Here is a 19044-nt window from a genome sequence, read left to right as displayed (position 1 = left end):
TTAATCTGGGTTTGGCGGATGCCAGGAAAATGATACCAGCCCCAATGCATAGTGCCAACTGTAAAGTTTGGTGGAAGAGGAAAAAACATTTTGGGCTGTTTTTCATGGTTCAGTCTAGGCCCTTAGTTCCAGTGAAGGGAAATCTTAACGCTACAGCATACAATCGCTGTAGCATTAATGCTCTTGTGGCTGAATGGAAGCAAGTCCCCGCAGCAATGTTCCAACATCTAGCTTTCCCAGAAGAGTGGAGGCTGTTATCGCAGCAAAGGGGGGACCAACTCCATATTAATGCCCGTGATTTTGGAATGCGATGTTTGACGAGCAGGTGTTAACATACTTTTGGCCATGTAGTGTATGTAGCTTAGCAAATAAACATTATGTATTTCTGATCTACTTATGGTATGCAAAATAGGATATAGCCATTCACCTTGGATAATTAACAAGAAGTGTGTTCAATTCTTCTTGATTCATGGATTACTATTTTTTGAAGATTTTTTGCACATTGAAAGCATTATAATACACTGCTCAAAAAAATAAAGGGAACACTAAACTAACACATCCTAGATCTGAATGAATGAAATAATCTTATTAAATACTTTTATCTTTACATAGTTGAATGTGCTGACAACAAAATCACACAAAAATAATCAATGGAAATCCAATTTATCAACACATGGAGGTCTGGATTTGGAGTCACACTCAAAATTAAAGTGGAAAACCACACTACAGGCTGATCCAACTTTGATGTAATGTCCATAAAATGAGGCGCAGTAGTGTGTGTGGCCTCCACGTGCCTGTATGACCTCCCTACAATGCCTGGGCATGCTCCTGATGAGGTGGCGGATGGTCTCCTGAGGGATCTCCTTCCAGACCTGGACTAAAGCATCCGCCAAGTCCTGGACAGTCTGTGGTGCAATGTGGCGTTGGTGGATGGAGCGAGACATGATGTCCCAGATGTGCTCAATTGGATTCAGGTCTGGGGAACGGGCGGGCCAGTCCATAGCATCAATGCCTTCCTCTTGCAGGAACTGCTGACACACTCCAGCCACATGAGGTCTAGCATTGTCTTGCATTAGGAGGAACCCAGGGCCAACCGCACCAGCATATGGTCTCACAAGGGGTCTGAGGATCTCATCTCGGTACCTAATGGCAGTCAGGCTACCTCTGGCGTGCACATGGAGGGCTGTGCGGCCCCCCAAAGAAATGCCACCCCACACCATGACTGACCCACCGCCAAACCGGTCATGCTGGAGGATGTTGCAGGCAGCAGAACGTTCTCCACGGCGTCTCCAGACTGTCACGTCTGTCACATGTGCTCAGTGTGAACCTGCTTTCATCTGTGAAGAGCACAGTGGCGAATTTGCCAGTGGCGAATTTGCCAATCTTGGTGTTCTCTGGCAAATGCCAAACGTCCAGCACAGTGTTGGGCTGTAAGCACAACCCCCACCTGTGGACGTCGGGCCCTCATACCACCCTCATGGAGTCTGTTTCTGACCGTTTGAGCAGACACATGCACATTTGTGGCCTGCTGGAGGTCATTTTGCAACAGGTGTTAAGCGTTCATAAATTTGTCAGTTATTCTGCGCTCTGGCACACTAAGATGAGAGTGCTCTGAAGTTGGAGTAGATAGCCAGAGCGAATTTACCAGCTACGTCTATCAACAGTCGTCACAGTGACATTATATTGAAATGGTTACTTGCATAGTGGAGTCTTTTGTTAAGACATGTAGCTAGCTAGCTAGCTAGGTAAACAATGAACCAACTCATGTCGTTACTACCCTGCATGAATCTGCAGGTAGCTAACCATCCAAGTTCAATGTTAGCTAGCTAAAATTAGGCTATAACTAGCAAAGCAAATGGTTCTGAGATACGAATAATAACAGCGAGCCTGCCAGCTAACGTTAGCTAGCTAACAGTACACTTTAACTTGAAATGAAAACGACTTTCTGTCAAAATTAGAAACGCGTAACATCTGAAAATGTAGCTAGCTAGACTATATTACCCATATATATCATGGATGCCATGGTTGCCCTTAGTTGGTAGTGTTTTCTCCATCTCCTTAGCTATCATACTTTAATGCCATTGATTTCAATTCCCGGTCCTCCAGAAAGTGGAGAGCAACACTTACGCAGTTCTACTATGCTATACATTTTTTTTTAAAGCTGCGATAGACAGGATTACCTACACATACTGACCAGCTCAAATGGACCGAAGCATGGTATATGGCAGACCAATCTGAACTCATCTCTTGGCATGTCCAGCCCACTCATTATATCAACCAATCATGGTTAGCGGTAAGGTTGCTGGCTTTTTCTGTGGCTAAACCAACTAGGCTCATAATTTAACCATTTTATTCGTATTTACCGATGGCACTCAAGTCTGTTATTAAGGCACATGAAAGTTCACATTTCAGAATGCATTTCTGCCAAAAAACTAATTTTGATTAAAAAAAGGTTACATTCAAATGGCTCTCCTGTGAAGTAGTGACCCCGCCTAGTTTCCTGAAACGAGTCACAATTTTACTTTGCATCTGAGAACCATTAGCACAGGCAAGTCTGATTGGGCTTTGCAGTACAACAGCCTCCACTATAGAAACAAACGGAGCATGGCTTTATGTCTGTGGTTGCACCTTTACAATGCAGAAAACCACTCATTTCTAGACCTTTACGCTTAAAAATTAAAACCTGTACCCATTGGAGAATGACTGCCCCCTCTTATTGAAGCCACGGAGGTTCAAGGCCGACAGCGTTATTGCAGGCGTTGTTAGCGGAAAACAGGATCCCCAATATAGTGAATGTAAAAATGGCACTCTTCGTGGTGAATCTTTGTGGAAATAAAAACATTTTTGGAAGACAATTGTGGCACCAATAATTGCTTCTAATACTCCAGATGTACGTTCTTGAACCGATCATTTTTAAATCGCACACAGAAGAACTTATAAGGATAATTGAGTTGCTAATGGCAGCCTTCAACTTGAGTTAGTCAATGAGAGGGGGCAACATTGAGCTTGCCTGCAACATCACTTCCTGGAATAGTTCAAATTGTGCATGCTCTATTGAGTCTTCACATTGGAACGAATGGTGTCAAGGGATCGATGGCTTTGTCCATTCATATCCAGTCATTGATTTTACCGGAGCTACATTTATTTTTAATAAACACTATTTAATCTAAAACACATCTTTGTCACAAAAAAATTGATGATTTCCAGTTTGGTTCAGATGAGATGGAGGTCATTGCCACTAAATCAACTATTAGTAAAAGAATGTGTGCCTCAGAATTTTTTTTATCCAATCAATGTGTGCCACGGTTCAAGAAAATGTTGGGAACCACTGTGTTAATGGACATCTTCAGTGCACATTGCATACTTATCAAACCTTTTTCCACTTTCTACAGAAATGTATGTTAATAGTTCAAATTGACATGTATATAAATCTCATACAATGTAGTTATACCTGACTCGGATGAAGTATTCGGCTAAAAATAACTTTCAATGGCGATTCTCCATTTAGCATTATTTTCAGTTCGGTAGTAGGTTAAGTCTAATCCAGGTTCGGCAAACCAGCCCATTATGTACAGTACCAGTCAAAAGTTTGGACACACCTACTCATTCAAGGGTTTTTCTTTATTTTTACTATTTTCTACATTGTAGAATAATAGTGAAGACATAAAAACTATGAAATAACACATATCGAATCATGTAGTAACCGAAAAAGTGTTAAACAAATCAAAATATATTTTATATTCTTCAAAGTAGCCACCCTTTGCAGAGCTGACAGCTTTGCACACTCTTGGCATTCTCTCAACCAGCTTCACCTGGAATGCTTTTCCAACAGTCTTGTTGGAGTTCCCACATATGCTGAGCTTTTTTGGCTGCTTTTCCATCACTCTGCGTTCCAACTCATCCCAAATCAGATGGGATGGTGTATCGCTGTAGAATGCTGTGGTAGCCATGCTGGTTAAGTGTGCCTTGAATTCTAAATTAATCACAGACGGTGTCACCAGCAAAGCCCCCCCACACCATCACACCACCTCCTCCATGCTTCACGGTGGAAGCCACACATGCAGAGATCATCCGTTCACCTACTCTGCGTCTCACAAAGACACGCCGGGTTGGAACCAAAAATCTCACATTTGGACTCATCAGACCAAAGGACCGGTTTCTACCAGTCTAATGTCCATTGCTCGTGCTTCTTGGCCCAAGCAAGTCTCTTCTTCTTATTGATGTCCTTTAGTAGTTGTTTATTTGCAGCAATTGGACCATGAAGGCCTGATTCACGCAGTCTCCTCTGAACAGATGATGTTGAGATGTCTGTTACTTGAACTCTGAAGCGTTTATTTGGGCTGCAATCTGAGGTTGAGTTAACTCTAAATAACTTATCCTCTGCAGCAGAGGTAACTCTGGGTCTTCCTTTCCTGTGGTGGTCCTCATGAGAGCCAGTTACATCGTAGCGCTTGATGGTTTTTGAGACTGCACTTGAAGAAACTTTCAAAGTTCTTGAAATTTCCCGCTTTGACTGTCCTTCATGTCTTAAAGTAATGATGGACTGTTGTTTTTCTTTGCTTATTTGAAAATGTTTAGTTACTACATGATTCCATATGTGTTATTTCATAGTTTTGATGTCTTCACTGTTATTCTGCAATGTAGAAAATTGTAAAAATAAATACAAACCCTTGAATGAGTAGGTGTGTCCAAACTTTTGACTGGTACTGTATATGCAGAGATATTAACAATTTCCTGGGGGTGTTAAATTGTTTTTTTTGTATCATACACACATAGTGCATAATCAAATATTTAAATGAAATTATTGTGTGCAAACTGTTTACTGTAATCATCTAATGCTATTGAATTTAAGGTGATGATTTTGCTTCTTTTTTTTTTTCACTCTTTTCTTGGTTTCATTTTCATACATCCTGCACGTCATTGTTTGAATCCAAGATTGACAAACAATGGGTAAGTGTTCTTCATCCCTTTGTAGAATATTAAACCACCTTCAGCTTTCTTTGTTAGTCCCCTCCTTGTCACGCTTACACCTACTGAAAACATTTACATTTTAGTCAATTAGCAGAAGCTCTTATCCAGAGCGACTTACAGGAGCGATTATGGGTAAGTGCCTTGTTCAAGGGCACATCGGCAGATTTAATCACCTAGTCGTCTTGGGGATTCGACTGGCTCAACGCTCTTCACCACTAGGCTACCTGCCACTACAGATCTTTTTATTATATTAGAGTTTTTTTAATGGAATTGAACAATGGTGGAACAGTGATTTTTAAGAGCACATTCATATATGCAAACAAATTTAACTTCCTCTGGTCCTTGTCTCAAAGGGACCTCAATTTGAACTAAATCCAAACACTATGTTGCACATTCACCAGAGAATGTCTTTGTGCATAGCAGTCTATGCCAGAGTGCTCGCTTCTGATCGACACAAAAGAGATCCTGGCATTTCAGATGTTTGCGCCCTGAATGGCGTCTGCCATTGCCAGCTCATCATACTTCCTATTCAAACTGCTGAATGGAGAAGTCGTCTAAACTTTTAGGAGATCAGAAATGAATTTTTTTCTCAAAGTACAAGCTGGCTGAGGTAGGAGACTTCAATAGAACGGAGGAATGTGTCCCTTTGTGATTTTCCACTTCATAGATAGCTCTACCCCGAAATCATTCCCCAGCGAATGCTTAATCGAATATCTTCATCAAAAGCATCTCTGCAAATTGGGGCTGTCTTGCTGTATACCAATATATCACCAGGATCATCATGTCTAAAGAAATAATCAATTAACTATGTTGTTGTTATTGTCATTGGAATGGGAAGCTTACATTTGGAAATGCCAGTTGCACCTTAGAATAAAACAACTCGGGCTCTTAGCAGTTTGCTACCAGATAAAAGTTAAAAAAATTAATTGTTATTTTGGGTGTGGTGCACACATTTCAAAATACCTCACAATTTAATATTCTCTAATGTGAAGAAGGACGTCACAATTCGGCCTCCTCTGTAAAATAAAAAGCATACACAGGAGTGTTATTTGAGGTAAAAAAAAAAAAAGTCCTTAAGATTCGCTTGAAATTCTGTTTATGAAAGAAGCTGCCATTTCGTGGGATGAAGAAAAAGGTGAAAAGAAAATGAGGGCTGCCGATGGTGACCTCCATGCACCCTCAATTTGTCACCGATCTGCAGGCTTTGTTGATTGAAATTTTTAATTTGGGTGTTCTTTAGACGCGTCGTGAAAGGGCATTGTCGCCAAGAGATGAACTCCCTGGCTGCCGTGCGAGCGTCGAAGGCAGCCATTCAACACCGCAAATGGAGGCTCTCCCTCCCTCTTCTGTCCCCCATCTCACTCTCTTCTCTCTCTCACTCCTTTCTATCCCTCCCTCTTTTTGGCTGATTTTTTTGGGAGGGTAAAAAATACTCATGAATATAGGGGTTATGAGACATGAAATGGCGGATTAATTGAATCTAGTGTGAGCCTTTGGTCTCCGCAGCTGGACCGGTGCTTTAGAGGAACACAAGGCTGCTCTAATTGTGGGGAAGCACAAAAAGTATCCTTCGAATTCCTTTGCCATCCAATGAGAGCGGGAATGCCATTCAGCCACATAATGGCCCTATTAGCTGCTTAACTCACCGGTGCTACATGGGAAGATTTTCTCTGCTGAATGTTTTGGGTAGGGAGTCAGGATAGAGAGAGAGTGTGTGCGTGTGTGCGTGCATGCCAAAATGAAGGAATCATTTTTACCTTATCTCCCTCATCATAGATCTTAAAACTGTTTGTTTGTCTCCCTACCCCCTCCTCAGCAACAGTACCATTCGAAAATCGATGTCCTGATCGATGATGCGTTTAAAGACATGATTTCCTCCATGGTCACAAAGGTATGTTACTGCACATCCTCCACAGACCCAATGACTACATCCTGCATAGTGTTGCAAAGCTACCAGTAATTTACCGAAGTTACTGGAATCTTCTGTCATTTTGGATTATTAACTGAAAATCTATGGCAATCTATCATAACTGTTGGTAATTTATACTTGAATAACATTATTATATGTTTGTTTTATATAGTATTCATTTATCATATATGTGTCCATATTGTCCATGAGTTTCTAGTAGATAAACCATATGGTTCAATAGAAAATAGCCTAATTAATGAAAAAAAAGCATCTAATCAACGATGGCATTATTTTCCATTCATTCTTCAAAAATGTACTTTTTTCACAACTGCCACCAGTTTGACGTCACAACATTAACAACAAATACATATTGACATAGTAATATAAATAAAGGTTTGTACAAAAAAATTATATATATATATATATATATATATATATATATATATATATATATATAAAAGTATATTTCATGCTGAAACCCTCATATTAAACACCAATGGAATTCACTAAATTGATGGTTTATATTTAGGTTAATGTTTTACAGCTTTGTCATACAATTTCTAAAATATTTTTAAATCTTTTTAAATCTTCTTATTTAATCATTTCATATTTTACATGTGACAGGGCCACACCGAGGGCAAGAGATTATTACAGACATCTGTGATTCTCTGAAGTATGTAAAAGGGCCACTAGATGTATTGTGATAGATTTCATAAAATCCTTGAAAGATACCAAAATAGATACCTTGTAGTTTACTGGTAAACTTAAAAAGTTTCCAGTAATATACCCTCCCTTTGAAACCCTAATCCTGCACATAGATACTGTATATTTCAGCCCTTCTCCACCTCATATCCAATGCCTATTTTATTAAGAAACACTTTCTTAGTAAAGTAGAACTAAGGTGTGATATAACCCAGTTAATTGTTCTCATATTCTATACAAAATATGATAGAATATGTTATAACCAAAAGAAGGGCGGAACGCATACAATAAAAAATGTGAAGAGAAGAAAGTCATTCAGGCAGTACATTCATACCCCACCTTCTTTTTACAAATGGCAACTAACATGTTTGATTTTCTTCTTTCCCCTGGCAGTTTGCTGGAGTTTTAGACGGTGTTCTCTCCAAACTCTCCAGATATGACGAAGGGACATTCTTTTCTTCTATCCTATCTTTCACGGTAAGCTTTTTTGTTCCACTCCAGAGAATGCGGACCCTTTGCATTCAGTGCTAAGAAAAGCAATATGTCATTTGTTGTAACCGAATCTGCTCAGTTGACATTTTTTTGTATCTTTCCTTTGCCTCAAAGGTGAAAGCAGCTGCCAAGTATGTGGATGTGCCTGTGAGTATTATTTCTCCTTCATTTCTAACAATGTCTTACTGGTATTGAGCAAGATCATATTTGTTAGATGTTTATCATCAGACGCTGATGTTAAATGTTGGTGAAATATTTTAACATTTTGCCTTGAAGCACCGTTGTGTCACAGTATTTGAGGTTGTGATGACGTGCAGGGCTAATTATTGGCACCGTTGGCTAATGAAAACGTTTTTTGAGCGATTTGCCAAGGTGTCGGTCATGGGCGGTCACTACATGCCGCATCAACACTATTGAGTGACAGCACCATGGCAGGAAGCAGGAGCTCAATCAGCTGACAGAAAGATGACAAATACAGCGATGAGGAAGCCCTCTAATAACCCAAAGACAGACGCAATGACTCATTACGGGGGGCCCAGGGGGATCTCAGACCCCCTAAATGCAACAAAGTCAAACTTTGGGGGGGTGACTTGAAATAATGCTAATTTAATAATTCTCCTATTTGTTTAAAATACCATTTGTACTGCTAGAGTGGGTAATATTTTTTCTGTGTGGCTGCACTTGTCATCCCGGGACCGTCTCGTATCTCAACCCCTTTTCAGGTGTCCCAGCTTTTCTTACTACAAAAAAAGGTAATAGTGTATACCCAATGTCAATTACAGAATGTCATTACACTTTTTAGTGTTTTGTAACAGATGTCTCTTTCCATTCATCCAATGGCTCGAGTGCACAGTACACTGTTTGGGTGCTGGAATTATTCATTCATTAAAAATGTCACGGTATAATTCGCACTCTGGACAGGCACATTCCGCCGACTCTCCATTGGTCAGGGATTGCAAGGCTAAGTCTCTGATTCACTAAATGTGAAAGCAGGGCCAGGGTGTCATTACTTGGTCAGTTTAGCCACTTCATTGTGACATACTCTTGTTCTTAAGCCATCAAAAGGTTTGCCCTGGTGGTCTAGTGGTAAGGATTCAGTCCACTCACCAGTAGGCAGCGCTCCATTTCTGGTTAGGGAGGCCTGTTTCGACTCACAAATCCAACTTTTAACCCAAAGCAAGAGGTGGTTTCACTCTATCGTAACCAAGCACACTCTGACACCCTTTTCAGCATCCATGAGTGAGACTGTTGATAAAGCCAGCCAAGCCTTTGTCCTTCTCTTCAAACCTCCCCCTCCCGCCTGTCCTTGACTCAGCGAATCCCACGTGTCCCATTGACACTGGTTCCCAGAGCTCTGAGCCTGCCAAATCTGCTCTCCTCCTCCTCCTGCTCCTCCTCCCTTCACCTGAAATTATAATGTAACCACCTTGCGCTTTTGTGTGGAGGGAACCGAAAGCTGTTAAGCCCCTCTTACAGGTGAGCTAAAGAGATGGGAGAGTGGAGGAGGGTTGTGTCGCTGGGGCATTTAGCAGAAAACTCTTTTGGGTCCTTGTCACGAAAGGTTAAGATCCCTCCCACACACACACACACACACACAACTAGCTGCACCTGGGGGAAACAGATCCAGGGCAGGAAACCAGACTGGCAGCAGTGTATAATTAGCAGCTCTCTCTCTCGCTCTTCCTTTCTCTATCTCCACAGCTTTCAGCGCTTATCCCCCTCAGGTTAACCAGTCATTGCTGCCCCACACCACCACCACTACTACACCAACACCACCACACCACCACCACTAAACCACCACCACCACTACACCACCACCACCACCCCACCACATTTGTACATTTTAGTCATTTAGCAGACGCTCTTATCCATAGTGCCTTACAGTTATTGCATTCATCTTAAGATAGCTAGGTAAGACAACCACATATCACAGTCAAAGCAAGTACATTTTTCCTCAAAGTAGTTATCAGTAGAGTCAACTCTACCACCACCTCTGGCAATTCCACCACCAACTCCACCACCACCTCCGGCAACTCCTCCACCACCACACACACCTTTTTCCATCTGCCTCCCTTTGACATAATTTGATTTCACACTAGATTGTTGACAGTCTGGAATAGCCTGTGTGTGTGGTTGTGTGTCTAGCATGTTTGGCTACAAGTCAAGTACAGAACTGAGGCTCATTCTTTGAAAGAGAGCAGAGCATGACAGAGGGTGGCCGGTGTGTATTCTGCTATGGCCCCAATCTGGAGTGTAGTAATGTTGGAACCTGGTCCATGCCTCCGTCTCTTTCTCCATGCCTCCATCTCTTTCTCCATCTCCTCCATGTCTCCTTCTCCATGCCTCCATCTAAACTCAGCAAAAAAAGAAATGTCCCTTTTTCAGGACCCTGTCTTTCAAAGATAATTTGTAAAAATCCAGATAACTTCACAGATCTTCATTGTAAAGGGTTTAAACACTGTTTCCCATGTTTGTCCAATGAACCATAAGCAATTAAGGAACATGCACCTCTGGAACAGTCATTAAGACACTAAAAGCCTACAGACGGTAGGCAGTTAAGGTCACAGTTATGAAAACTAAAGAGGTCTTTCTACTGACTCTGAAAAACACCAAAGAAAGATGACCAGGGACCCTGCTCATCTGTGTGAACGTGCCTTAGGCATCCTGCAAGGAGGCATGAGGACTGCAGATGTCACCAGGGCAATAAATTGCGATGTCCGTACTGTGAGATGCCTAAGACAGCGCTACAGGGAGACAGGACGGACAGCTGATCGTCCTCGCAGTGGCACACCACGTGTAACACCTGCACAGGATCGGTACATCCGAACATCACACCTGCGGGACAGGTACAGGATGGCAACAACAACTGCCCGAGTTACACCAGGAATGCACAATCCCTCCATCAGTGCTCAGACTGTCCGCAATGGCCTGAGAGAGGCTGGACTGAGGGCTTGTAGGCCTGTTGTAAGGCAGGTCCTCACCAGACATCACTGGCAACAACATTGCCTATGGGCACAAACCCACCGTCGCTGGACCAGACAGGACTGGCAAAAAGTGCTCTTCACTGACGAGTCACGGTTTTGTCTCACCAGGGGTGATGGTTGGATTCGCGTTTATCGTCGAAGGAATGAGCGTTACACCGAGGCCTGTACTCTGGAGCGGGACTGGCAAATCTGGTGCAGCCCATGAGGAGGAGATGCACTGCAATACTTAATGCAGCTGGTGGCCTCACCAGATACTGACTGTTACTTTTGATTTTGACTCTCCCCCCTTTGTTCAGGGACCAATTATTCAATTTCTGTTAGTCACATGTCTGTGGAACTTGTTCAGTTTGTCTCAGTTGTTGAATCTTGTTATGTTCATACAAATATTTACACATGTTAAGTTTGCTGAAAATAAACGCAGTTGACAGTGAGAGGACGTTTCTTTTTTTGCTGAGTTTATTTCTCCATGCCTTTTATTTCTCTACAGTATATCTTTCTCTATGCCTCCATCTCTTTCTCCACAGTATATCTTTCTCTATGCCTCCATCTCTTTCTCTACAGTATATATTTCTCTATGCCTCCATCTCTTTCTCTACAGTATATATTTCTCTATGCCTCCATCTCTTTCTCTACAGTATATCTTTCTCTATGCCTCCATCTCTTTCTCTACAGTATATCTTTGTCTATGCCTCCATCTCTTTCTCCATCTCTTTCTACATGCCTCTGAGAGGGCTCTGCCTTGGGGGTGGTGTGGTGGCGGGATTGATGCCCTTGTGACAACACGGACAGTGATATATTGCCAATGATCCTGACATACATACATACACACAAACACCCCCTGCCCTCCCACACACACACAAACACACCACCCTACACGCACGCACGCACACATACACACCACCCCACACCTGTCCAATCCATACTGTCACTCACTGCAGCTCAGGAAGTGGTGGATTAAATGTCTCCACCCACTGGATTACAGTTTCCTGACAGGCCTGTCAATCATCAGACCCAACCCCCCTGACCCTAACCCCACAGCTCACCCCCCCCCCCCCCACCCCACCCTAACATCCCTGTAGCAGGGTCCCCCTTACTGTACTTTAACCCCATGACACTGAGGTGCAGGTCATCAAACGTCCATATGAATTATTGGGAACTGCATGTAACCTTCGATTGAATACATTCATGTCACTTTGTATTATATCATTTTATATTAAATTCATGTCTTTATGAGAAACACATTTCTCCACTTTGTATTGATAGCATATTTTCTCCATGCCTCCATCTCATTCTCCATCTCTTTCTCCGTGCCTCCCTGTCACACTGCTTTGTCACCTTGTCACTGAAGAAGAGAGAGAGGGGAAGAGGATGGGGGAAAGATAGTAATGGAGAGGGCTCTGCCTTGAAGGTGGGGGGGATTAATGCCCTTGTGACAAGAGAGACAGTGATATATTGCCAATGATCCTGACATACACACACACACACACACCACCCCACACACACACCACCCCACACACACACCAGCCCACACACACCACCCCACACACACACACCACCCCACACACACACACACACACACACACCACCCACCCCACACACACCCAAAAACACCACCCCACACACACACACCACCCCACACACACACACCACCCCACACACACACACCACCCCACACACACACACACCACCCCACACACACACACCCCCCACACACACACACCACCCCACACACACACACACCACCACCCCCCACACACACACACAATCACACCACCCCACACACACACACAATCACACCACCCCACACACACACACAAACACACCACCCCACACACACACACACACACACCACCCCACACACACACACCACCCCACACACACACACCACCCCACACACACACACACCACCCCACACACACACACACCACCCCACACACACACACACACACACACAATCACACCACCCCACACACACACACACAAACACACCACCCCACACACACAAACACACCACCCCACACACACCCAAAAACACCACCCCACACCACCCCACACACATACATTACCCCACACACACACACAAACACACACCTGTCCAATCCATACTGTCACTCACTGCAGCTCAGGAAGTGGTGGATTCAAAGTCTCCACCCACTGGATTACAGTTTCCTGACAGGCCTGTCAATCATCAGGCTGAACCCCCCCCCCCCCCCCCCCCCCCCCCCGACCCTAACCCCCCTCCCCCCCTAACATGTAGCAGGGTCCCCCTTACTGTACTTTAACCCCATGACACTGAGGTGCAGGTCATCAAACGTCCATATGAATTATTGGGAACTGCATGTCACGTTGTATTATATAATTGTAAATTAAATGTCTTTGAGAAACACATTTCTACACTTTGTATTAATGTGTTATTTTATGCATTTAGGAACAGCATGGATAAAAAATATATATTTTTACTGCATGATCTATAAAGAAGCTCTACCCATCATTCCAGGTTTATTTCGGTAGTATTTATTTAGGTAGTATTTGTATAATAGAGGTAATATGTTGAGGGGAAATATGAGAGTCAGAGTTTATTTTGAACACATTTTAGAATGGCTGTTATGCTGCTAGGCAACTAACACTGAGCCATTCAGTCAAGCACAATGAGTTCAGTTATGTGGCAATGAGTGAACAACAACTTTCTTTGAAATATACAGGATATCATGATGCTTCCCTGGTTTGAAATGAGTTGTATTTGTGCAGAGTTTGATCTAGGTTTTTAATTGAACCGGTGATTGTCTGTCTCATAATATGTGATTATTTTACATTGGCTATGGCTTATCAGTGTAGGGCCATGAAATTAATTAGAATTACCTCTTATGAAGTTCACACACATCCTGACTGTGACCTAGACAGTGGGTGACGACTACGCCAAGTTTGAAATTCGTTATTTTTAGAGTAATTACACGACAGTGAGTCAGGGTCATTTCCATCACGTCAGAGTCACCTCCGTTATGGCAGCGTTACCACCTCCGTTACATCAATGCACCTGTTTACATGCTCCCAGCTCTGACTACCTCAACCTAAGGTAAGGAAGGCCACACACACACATAGGCCAATCACCCCAGTGTGTCAGTTACCCACCTTCCTCTTCAGTTGCTATAATGACCGTTTGTAATCACAGTCCTCTCTTCCGTCTCTATGGAAAAACATCAGGAGAAGGGGTTTTCCGCGTCCATTTTTTAAAATCGGCACATAGCTCTGTTTCCTTGTTTTCCACAGGGGAGTTGGCGTGCCGTGTTCAGAACCGTAGCGGGACATCAGACCCTGGGGGCCATCTAAGGCCCTGTGAAATGGGTGTGAAAGATGTCAAAGCAATTACAATAGCATTACAGTGTAATCTCCCACTGACACAGAGTGTGAATGGAAGAGGTCTAACCCTCTTTTCTGCCTCTGGCCTCTCTCCTCTGGCGAAACGATTGCTTTGACATTCACTAAATGTTTAGCTGGTAACAGCTCCACCGCTTGTTATTCTGACAGTAATTGTGGTGTGTGTTTTGTGTTTTTATTTTTTTTACGTCTCGAAGAGAAGGGGATTTGTTAGCATGCAACAGTTAAAATTCAGTGTCCATGTTTTCCATCGAAAATAAAACTTAAGTTAATGAATATGGACCTTCACTGATGAATTGTTAAGGACTAATACTGTCTTTCTCAACTGAACTTACCTATTATACTTCCCCGTGTTTAATCCTTGTGTTTTTCCATCTCTCACCTTCTCCTCCCTCTCTCTCTCTGCTCTCAGAAGCCAGGGATGGACCTGGCTGATACTTATATAACGTTTGTGCGGCAGAACCAGGACATCCTGCGAGATCGCGTCAACGAGGAGATGTACATCGAGAAGCTGTTTGACGTGAGTGTGTTGGCGTGGACTCACACTTGCACCTTGTGTGTGTTCACTTTTTTCAGCAGCTTTTGTCATCCAATCACATTGAATAGGTGGATAACTGTCACTCTTACAACACTATGATACAATCTATAACTGATTAATTTTATTGAACACAATTGGAATGGGAACCAGTGGACAATATCTCTGTGGGTTGTGATGCCAGTACAGTACAGATATAGTATCTTAATTTGATCACCCTGTTGCAGGAGAACTTTCCTGCAATGTAGGAAATGTTTAACCTGTAGTGTATTTGAAGTTTTAAAAAGGCTTCTGAAGATTGTAGGATCCTCAATGAAATTTCAGACTTGATTTTCCCTTACCAAAAATCTTACCAACCCCTACAAAAATGGCCATTAATTATAATCCACATAATAATTTGCATGTCCTGTTGCTGCAGGATTGTTTTCCTGCTGTAGCAAACTGGCTCAAAATAAGATCCTACGTCTGTATATGAAGGTGTTGCATGAAGATCACAGCATGAAGCAGAAAAAAGACCCAACCACTGTATCTTTGTATTTCTCCTATTCTGAGATGAATCATTGTTAGGTCAAACAGTGTATCTGTGAGAGGTCACAGTGATCTCAGCCTCGTCCCAATAAGGCGACCCTAGAGTTTGTTAGAGATTCAATCAATACCGAAATGTGCAAGTGAACACAGACTCTCTCTCTCTTTCTCCCTCTCTCTCTCAATTCAAGGTGCTTTATTGGTATGGGAAACATATGTTACCATTGCCAAAGCAAGGGAAGTAGATAATACACAAAAATGAAATAAACAATAAAAGTGAACAGTAAACATTATACTTATTCCAAAAGAATAAAGACATTTCAAATGTCATATTATGTGTGTATATATATATATATATTGTTACAGTGTTGTAACGATGTGCAAATGGTTAAAGTACAAAAGGGAAAATAAATAAACATAAATATGGGATGTATTTACAATGGTGTTTGTTCTTCACTGGTTGCCCTTTTCTTGTGGCAACAGGTCACAAATCTTGGTGCTGTGATGGCACACTGTGGTATTTCACCCAGTAGATATGGGAGTTTATCAAAATGTGGTTTGTTTTTGAAATCTTTGTGGATCTGTGTAATCTGAGGGAAATATGTGTCTCTAACATGGTCATACATTTGGCAGGAGGTTAGGAAGTGCAGCTCAGTTTCCACCTCATTTTGTGGTCAGTGTGCACATAGCCTGTCTTCTCTTGAGAGCCAAGTCTGCCTACGGCGGACTTTCTCAATAGCAAGGCTGTGTTCACTGAGTCTGTACATAGTCAAAGCTTTCCTTACGTTTGGGTCAGTCACAGTGATCAGGTATTCTGCTGCTGTTTACTCTCTGTTTAGGGCCAAATAGCATTCTAGTTTGCTCATTTTTTGTTGTTAATTCTTTCCAATATGTCAAGTAATTATATATTTTTCTCATGATTTGGTTGGGTCTAATTGTGTTGCTGTCCTGGGGTTCTGTGGGGTCTGTTTGTGTTTGAACAGAGCCCCAAGACCAGCTTGTTTAGGGGACTCTTCTCCAGGTTCATCTCTCTGTAGGTGATGGCTGTGTTATGGAAGGTTTGGGAATCGCTTCCTTTTAGGTGGTTGTAGAATTTAGCAGCTCTTTTCTGGATTTTGATAATTAGCGGGTATTGGCCTAATTCTGCTTTTGCAGGCAGCATTTGGTGTTTTACGTTGTACAAGGAGGACATTTTTGCAGAATTCTGCATGCAGAGTCTCAATTTGGTGTTTGTCCCATTTTGTGAATTATTGGTTGGTGAGCGGACCCCAGACCTCACAACCATAAAAGGCATTGGGTTCTATAACTGATTCAAGTATTTTTAGCCAGATCCTAATTGGTATGTCAAATTTTATGTTCCTTTTGATGGCATAGAAGGCCCTTCTTGCCTTGTCTCTCAGATCAGTCACAGCTTTGTGGAAGTTACCTGTGGCGCCGATGTTTAGGCCGAGGTATGTATAGTTTTTGGTGTGCTCTAGGGCAACGGTGTCTACATGGAATTTGTATTTCTGGGCCTGGCGACTGGACCTTTTTTGGAACACCATTATTTTGGCTTTGCTGAGATTTACTGTCAGAGCCCAGGTCTGGCAGAATCTGTGCAGAAGACCTAGGTGCTGCTGTAGGCCCTCCTTGGTTGGTGACAGAAGCACCAGATCATCAGCAAACAGTAGACATTTGACTTTAGATTCTAGTAGGGTGAGGCCGGGTGCTGCAGACTGTTCTAGTGCCCTCGCCAATTCGTTGATAAATATGTTGAAGAGGGTGGGGCTTAAGCTGCATTCCTGTCTCACCCCACGGCCCTGTGGGAAGAAATGTTTTTTTATGCCAATTTTAACCGCACACTTGTTGTTTGTGTACATGGATTTTATAATGTCGTATGTTTTTCACCCAACACCACTTTCCATCAATTTATATAGCAGACCCTCATGCCAGATTGAGTCTAAGGCTTTTTTGAAATCAACAAAGCATGAGAAGACTTTGCCTTTGTTTTGGTTTGTTTGTTTGTCAATTAGGGTGTGCAGGGTAAATATGTGGTCTGTCATATGATAACTTGGTAAAAAGCTAATTTGGCATTTGCTCAGTACATTGTTTTCACTGAGAAAATGTACGAGTCTGCTGTTAATGATAATGCAGAGGATTTTCCCAAGGTTACTGTTGATGCATATCCCACAGTAGTTATTGTGGTCAAATTTGTCTCCGCTTTTGTGGATTGGGGTGATCAGTCCTTGGTTCCAAATATTGGGGAAGATGCCAGAACTAAGGATGATGTTAAAGAGTTTTCGTATATCCAATTGGAATTTGTTGTCTGTATATTTGATCATTTCATTGAGGATACCATCAACACCACAGGCCTTTTTGGGTTGGAGGGTTTTTATTTTGTCCTGTAGTTCATTCAAGGTAATTGGATAATCAGGTGGGTTCTGGTAGTCTTTAATAGTTGATTCTAATATTTGTATTTACATTTACGTCATTTAGCAGACGCTCTTATCCAGAGCGACTTACAAATTGTATTGATCATGTATATGTTTTTGCTGTTTGTGCTTTGTTATAGAGCCAAAAAGATTGGAGAAGTGGTTTACCCATACATCTCCATTTTGGATAGATAATTCTTAGTGTTTTCCAATTTTCCCAGAAGTGGTTAGAGTCTATGGATGCTTCAATTACATTGAGCTGATTTCTGACGTGCTGTTCCTTCATTTTCCGTAGTGTATTTCTTTATTGTTTTAGTGATTTGCCATATTCAGGTTTTCTGGGTCTCTATGTTTTTGGTTGGACAGGTTTCTCAATTTCTTTCTTAGGTTTTTGCGTTCTTCATCAAAATATTTGTCATCATTGTTCATTTTCTTCAGTTTTCTGTTTGAAATTTTTAGATTTGATAGGGAAGCAGAGAGGTCAAATATACTGTTTAGATTTTCTACTGCCAAGTTTACACCTTCACTATTACAGTGGAACGTTTTGTCCAGGAAGTTGTCTAAAAGGGATTGAATTTGTTGTTGCCTAATAGTTTTTTGCTATGTTTCCAAACTACGTTCCTTCCATTTATAGCATTTCTTAATATTATTCAGTTCCTTTGGCTTTGATGCCTCATGATTGATCATAGCTCTGTTCAAGTAGACTGTGATTTTGCTGTGATCTGATAGGGGTGTCAGTGGGCTGACTGTGAACGCTCTGAGAGACTCTGGGTTGAGGTCAGTGATATAGTAGTCTACAGTACTACTCCCAAGGGATGAGCTATAGGTGTACATACCATAGGGGTCCCCTCGAAGCCTACCATTGACTATGTACATACCCAGCGTGCGACAGAGCTGCAGGAGTTGTGACCTGTTTTTGTTGGTTATGTTGTCATAGTTGTGCCTAGGGGGGCATATGGGGGAGGGAATGCTGTCACCTCCAGGAAGGTGTTTGTCCTCCTGTGTGCTGAGGGTGTCAGGTTCTTGTCCGGTTCTGGCATTTAGGTCGCCACAGACTAGTACACGTCCCTGGGCCTGTAAATTATTAATTTCCCCATCCAGAATGGAGAAGCTGTCTTCATTAAAGTATGGGGATTCTAG

The 19044-nt window shown here is 42.3% G+C and overlaps 1 protein-coding gene across 1 annotated transcript in view; it reads left to right on the top strand.

Annotated features, from left to right (window-relative positions):
* The window catches only part of LOC106584541 (calcium-dependent secretion activator 2), a 95408-nt gene that overhangs the window by 37523 nt on the left and 38841 nt on the right, over window positions 1-19044 (top strand). Inside the window, exons 11-15 of the mRNA XM_082968253.1 lie at window positions 4936-4950; window positions 6788-6862; window positions 7976-8059; window positions 8189-8221; window positions 14846-14953. Of these exons, the coding sequence (XP_082824379.1) occupies window positions 4936-4950; window positions 6788-6862; window positions 7976-8059; window positions 8189-8221; window positions 14846-14953 (315 nt within the window). The remainder of the gene's footprint in view (window positions 1-4935; window positions 4951-6787; window positions 6863-7975; window positions 8060-8188; window positions 8222-14845; window positions 14954-19044) is intronic.

Source organism: Salmo salar, chromosome 23 (genome assembly GCF_965601325.2).
Source record: "Salmo salar chromosome 23, fSalSal1, whole genome shotgun sequence".
NCBI classification, from domain to species: domain Eukaryota; kingdom Metazoa; phylum Chordata; class Actinopteri; order Salmoniformes; family Salmonidae; genus Salmo; species Salmo salar.
The sequence above is the reverse complement of the archived record's forward strand: the minus strand, read 5'-3'. Positions and strand labels throughout refer to the sequence as shown.